At 41.8% G+C, this 5,549-nt stretch overlaps 1 protein-coding gene across 1 annotated transcript in view; it reads right to left on the bottom strand.

Annotated features, from left to right (window-relative positions):
• Nucleotides 1-2,810: 2,810 nt before the first annotated feature.
• The window catches only part of slc31a2 (solute carrier family 31 member 2), a 6,326-nt gene continuing 3,587 nt past the window's right edge, over nucleotides 2,811-5,549 (bottom strand). The window contains exons 2-3 of the mRNA XM_017307731.1: nucleotides 4,911-5,206; nucleotides 2,811-4,071 (exon numbers count right to left, since the gene is read on the bottom strand). Coding sequence (XP_017163220.1) covers nucleotides 3,882-4,071; nucleotides 4,911-5,206 — 486 coding nt within the window. The 3' untranslated portion in view covers nucleotides 2,811-3,881. The remainder of the gene's footprint in view (nucleotides 4,072-4,910; nucleotides 5,207-5,549) is intronic.

Below are 5,549 nucleotides of genomic sequence, written 5' to 3' on the forward strand. Positions count from 1 at the left end.
CATTTATTTATTTGGAGTATTTATTGCCTATTAACAGTATTTATGTAAGTTTTCTCTTTGGCATTCAACTTGAGACCCAAATAGTTTGACTTAAATAAAATCTAAATAAACTAAAKTCAGATAACATTTCAACAACACATCTGGTTTCCTACCAGAACCTGTCTGGATGTTTGGGGATCAGTTTTAGTTTGGTAGTTTGTCTCTGTGATCTTTTATCATGCGTTCTGATCTGTAACATTTGAACAAGTCGTTCCGGTTYTGACGGGTTGACCTCAGGTCAAAGGTCGTCAGACACGAAGGAGCCTTGCTCACCTGCAGGGCCATGAACGTTCCAGAAGTCGAACAGCAGGGTCACGCTGCTCGACGCCTCAAAGGTCATCTGATAGGGAAAAGAAAAGAAAGAAAAGCTTAAACCAGTTGTTTACCTGAAATGTTACCATTATTATCATYATTATGYTTGCTGGTGTTTGTGGAAAGCATATGAGCTTCATTTACTTCATATTCAAGCTACTAGATAAGTTCTTAATAACTGAGCTGCAGCCTCTGCGTGACCCGATTTCACCTGCAGACGTGACTCTGTTCAGAACAGGTSAGATCACTTCAGTCCAACTTTCCTTTTGACAGAGATCCAGACAGACGGGACGGTTSTGGGATTCTCTTTTCTGTTTCTCCAAACACAAACAGCAGTTCCTGAAACGGTGACGTGACTGGCAGCCTGCTGCTGTGGCCGATCTCTCCCCGTCTCTTCAGTCAGAGTGGCACTTTGTCCTCTCCAGCTGCTGTGGATGTCGGACTGAGACATTCTTTGTGTTCTGTCAGCGGCCCGGCCCGGCCCGGCCCGGCTCGTCTCCCGTCATCCCGTCCCATCAGTCCAGGTGTGAAAATCTCTGAGCAGCTGCACTCACAGCCCGACGACAACCTCTGAACTCCCAGTACTTACAGCGCCAGAACCTGCAACGGCATGGCRCTTTACTGCACTCTGAGGCGCTTTACTGCGACTCCAAAGTTTTACTACAATTCTTTTACTACAATAGTTTATCACAATTCCAACGCTTTACTGCAACTCCAAAGTTTACTACAATTCCAGTGTTTTACCACGACTCTGAGGCGCTTTACTGCACTCTGAGGCGCTTTACTGCACTCTGAGGCGCTTTACTGCACTCTNAAAAAGTCCCATCAAACAGGACTAAACAATAAAGCAGGAGTCGCGATATTAGTCTCCAGAGCGGGTCTTGCTAGCTGAATCAGAGGCTAACAAAGCCGAAAAAGACTCCCGCTTTRTAAAAGCAGCACCAAGATCCACTTTTAGGACTCCTGAGAAATTTTAAATTCAACCGGAGGTTCGGGAGTCCCGGTTTCCGCCTTTAGGTGAAACCATCCTGATAAAATATCCGTCATTTTCCTGTTTCATTTCTCGGCTCGCGCCAGTTGAGCTGGAGCTTGGCTCGTGTCACGTGTATGGAGCTAAAACAGTCTCATAATTCACAAATGCTCAGAAAAAGATCCACTTTGTATGTTTTATGCAGACATATATTTCTTAATTTACAACAGTGGTGCCCAAAGTGGGTCCTCGAGGGCCGGCATCCTGCATGTTTTAGTTCTGTCCTTGGTTTAACGCACCTGGATCCAACGATGGCTCATTAAAAGGGCTAAGAACATCGACAGGCTGWAAAGGTTGTCACTACCACCAGGGAGAGAACTAAAACGTGCAGGATGCCTGCCCTCGAGGACCCACTTTGGGCACCCCTGATTTCCAAGCTGCTTTTGCCTTGTCGGTTGTGCTGCATTTGTGTGTGAATTTTGAGACCTTGGTTTTGCGCATCTTGTTCTGTGCATTTGTGTGTGAACATCACGATTCTCAAAATTCACATGCAAATGCAGCACAACCCACAGGCCACAAGCAGATGGTAACTCAAGAAATCTGTGTTTGCATCAAAAATACAAGTGTGTATCCTGATCTGTGCATTTGTGGTTCTCGATTTGTGTATTTGTGAGTTATGAGAATGTTTTTGCTCCATACAYGTGACTCCATCAGCCAATTATTTTCTTGCACGACTTCGAAGCACTTGCATAGGACAGATATTAAGGCCACACTAAGAAAAAAGACATTTACAAGAATAATGTGATAATKCAAGAACAAGCTGACTATTGTTGTAATTTTCTTTTCTTCTTTTAATGTGGCCTGGTGTACTTGCAAGTCATGTTTTTAGTGAAAAAAAAAGCAAAACAAAAAACCCCCAATAATTTAGATGTATTTTACTTGTTCAATAGTAAATAAAACAAGCGATAAATCAATAATAAAATAGTGAGGGTTCTGTAGTACATTTTAAAAAGCTCTTTAAATCAATCTGAAACAAAAGTATCTAGTGTTATGAAGTCTAATAGTCATTCTTTCCTAAATACAGTGAACAACTGGTATTTGCACAGGTTAGGGGCCACAAGTGCATTTTGTTTTAATTCTTTTAGGTATGAGTATAATCTACCAAAGAAAAAAAAAAACAGTCAAGTTTTCTGCAGATTATCTGTTCCACAAAAAAAAATCCATAAATACTGAAGTGTGAACAGGCGGGGGCTCGCTGCAGCTGTCTTTTGCCAACTTTCCATTAAAGGAAGATTTCTGTGAAAATGTCTCCCTGRAAAAGACAAACTGTCTTTTTGCATCAAATACACTTTTACATTATTCAGACGCGATGATGCATTCAATGACAGAATGTAGCTAAGGAATTAATATTACTGTCAATTAAAAGATGCTCAGAAACACCCAACTTTTCTGAGTTGGAGGTCTACATTTTCAAATAAAGATGCAAATATTCAGCAGCTTTAATCTTTATTTTTGATTCAAACAAAACCGCAAATATAGAATCACAAACACTGATCACAAGCTTTGAAGATATGGGTCGTAAAAAGTTTTTCATTTCAAGCAAAAACAAACGGCTTCAAGGCAACACCAGTCTCTGACAGACAAAAAAACAAAACAAAATGGAGCATGTGACTGCTGATGGCCAAAGTGACTCATCAGAGGAGTTTCCAGACTAAAGATGTTTCCTTAATTAGCAGGACACTTCAGTTGAGTTCACTGAAAATCTGCAACACACAAAAACCAAAAAAAGTATCTGCTTTGTAAACAATCTGTTGAAAGAGGCAGATTTCTGACCAAAGTGTTGTAGCTTTACAATAGTGCATGGGTGTCCAAAATGTGGCCCGGGGGCCATTTGTGACCCWTGAAATGATTTTGTTYGGCCCCTGGCCACCAGTGAAGGATGGCAACTATTTGGTCAATGGAATAGAAAACAACCAATGACCCAAAAAATTTGGAAATAGTTTTTCTTTTAATAAGTCAAAAGAACAAAGGTCATTTGTGATTTGGATGTAAATTTAGTTTATTGCTAAGCAGGCTGAACAAAAACATGATTACTTTTTGCATTTTTAATTTAGTAAAAAAGTGGCCTGCATGTTTAAATTTGCCAGTTTTGGCCTTCAGGGCGAAACGTTTGGACAGCGACAGCGCCAACTATAAGGGTTGCAGACATTAGCCTTTATTTCCAAAACAGAGCGGGAGAGAGCAGAAGCTGTTTTTATTCCCCCCCACACACACACACACACACACACACACACACACACACACACACACACACACACACACACACACACACACCTCCTGACATGATATGTTTTAGCATAACAGCCCATCATCCCTGCAGCCCAACAAACCACATAATTTGTGCTCATGTCCACTCTGGCCTGATAAACACTCCCTGGTCGACTCCTGCGGTTCTGGTTTCCAGGTCCAGGTGAGTTTCTGCAAGTCATTGTGAGGCAGCTCTCTGCGCTGATGCAGTGGAGTCCAAAGAAAGTGGCTTTTCATCGCCGCGTTCGCCTGTTCAGTGCCGGACCCGGCCGTACAGGGACATCTGGCCCAGCAGGGGGAAGGCGACGTAATAKCCGAGGGCGGAGCCGAGGACGACGCCCAGGAAGATCCAGACGTTGTAGGACATGACGCAGAGCATCAGCATGTAGCCGAGCRTCACCTGCAGGACGTGGAGGCACGTCTGGATGACGTGCAGCAGCCAGCTGCAGACCAACACACTTATTTCATCATGTTGCTAAGTTGGGGTGAAACGGTACACAAAAATCTACACTATCGCATMTCTTTGGTTCCCTTCAGTGAAGAGAAATTAATAAAAATAGTCAAAATGGTTGCTTAAGGCTTCTTTTTTTACTAAGAGTGCAGATATTTGAGATGAAATGTTTAAATTAGGGCAGAAACGATTAATCAGATTAATTGCGATTATTCAAATAACCGTCAACTAATTTTGGAAAAYGATTAATCGTAAACTGGAATATATGGACGTGAAGGTAAAATAACATTTAKAGGAGTAATTAGGCCAAAATATACATACATTTGAATTCAAGATAAAAATATTTCACCTGCTTCTAATTCACTAAAAGGTTGTTGCATTTTAGGAAACAAAATATTTATTTTCTTATTTAAAAAATATATTCCATTCTAGTTTCATTTCTGATATTAATCAGAAATTATTATTTTTTAAGTGGTTAAAAAAAGAAATAAAGAATTAGCTCTCGGTTTGGTTGAAGTGAACTCTGGTGCGGTTTGAACGTGAACGCCAAGAGGACCAAAAGCAGGAAGTGGACTACAGCACAGGGAATTCTGGGTAAATACAACCCAATAAACACGCTAACTAGCGTTAGTGGAAGAAATGTCTTTTTTCTTTTAACCAGACATTTTGGCGCTTACAAACGCTMAAATCTGACGCTACTCCATTTTTGCACAACAGATCATTGCATTTTGCTCTTAGTTCCCCACATAAACAATAAGTATGTTTGTCCTGGATATGTTCGGTGTGAATATGTGTAATCGCTTCACTCTTACTAATAAACCTCATTCCCACCTGTTCCTGGCTCTGAGYGGCTGGGTCTCTGTGGGGGTGAGCGAGGACTCGGAGGGGCTGGCGTCCAGCGCAGAGCTGCTCTCCGTGCGGCCGGACGACGCAGCGGCGTACGCCGACAGAGGCTGRGCCAGTCGGGAGCCGCTGCTCAGCCAAACCCGCCACACTTTGAGGATTTCAAAGACGACGGTCAGCAACAGGACGACAAACACCGACAGCACCATGCCTGCAGGCAGAGAGGAAACAGACAACCAACTCACAGAACAGCTACCAGGGTCATCACAGCCGACTGAAACCGACTAAATGACGAAAACTGAGAACGTAGATTTCAGTTAACAGAACTATATAGTGCACTTATAAAACTAACAAACTAAAATTATAGATATAATATCCTTAATTTTCATATTTATGATTCTATTAGRTTTTCAAGATGATGTGAAATTGATWTTTTTCCCCAAACACAAGCAGTTTATGTCAGTTGTCTGGAAATTATGGCGCTCCGTATTCCTCCTGGCGGCTACGCTACGCTAAGCTAGTCCACAAAATGGCTATTGAAAGGCAGGATATGCCAGAGTTGGCTGGTTGTTCAACAATAAATGATTATATATTTTAAAAATTATATCTTCTGTTGAGCTTTCAATA

Source organism: Poecilia reticulata, linkage group LG12 (assembly GCF_000633615.1).
Source record: "Poecilia reticulata strain Guanapo linkage group LG12, Guppy_female_1.0+MT, whole genome shotgun sequence".
NCBI classification, from domain to species: Eukaryota; Metazoa; Chordata; class Actinopteri; order Cyprinodontiformes; family Poeciliidae; genus Poecilia; species Poecilia reticulata.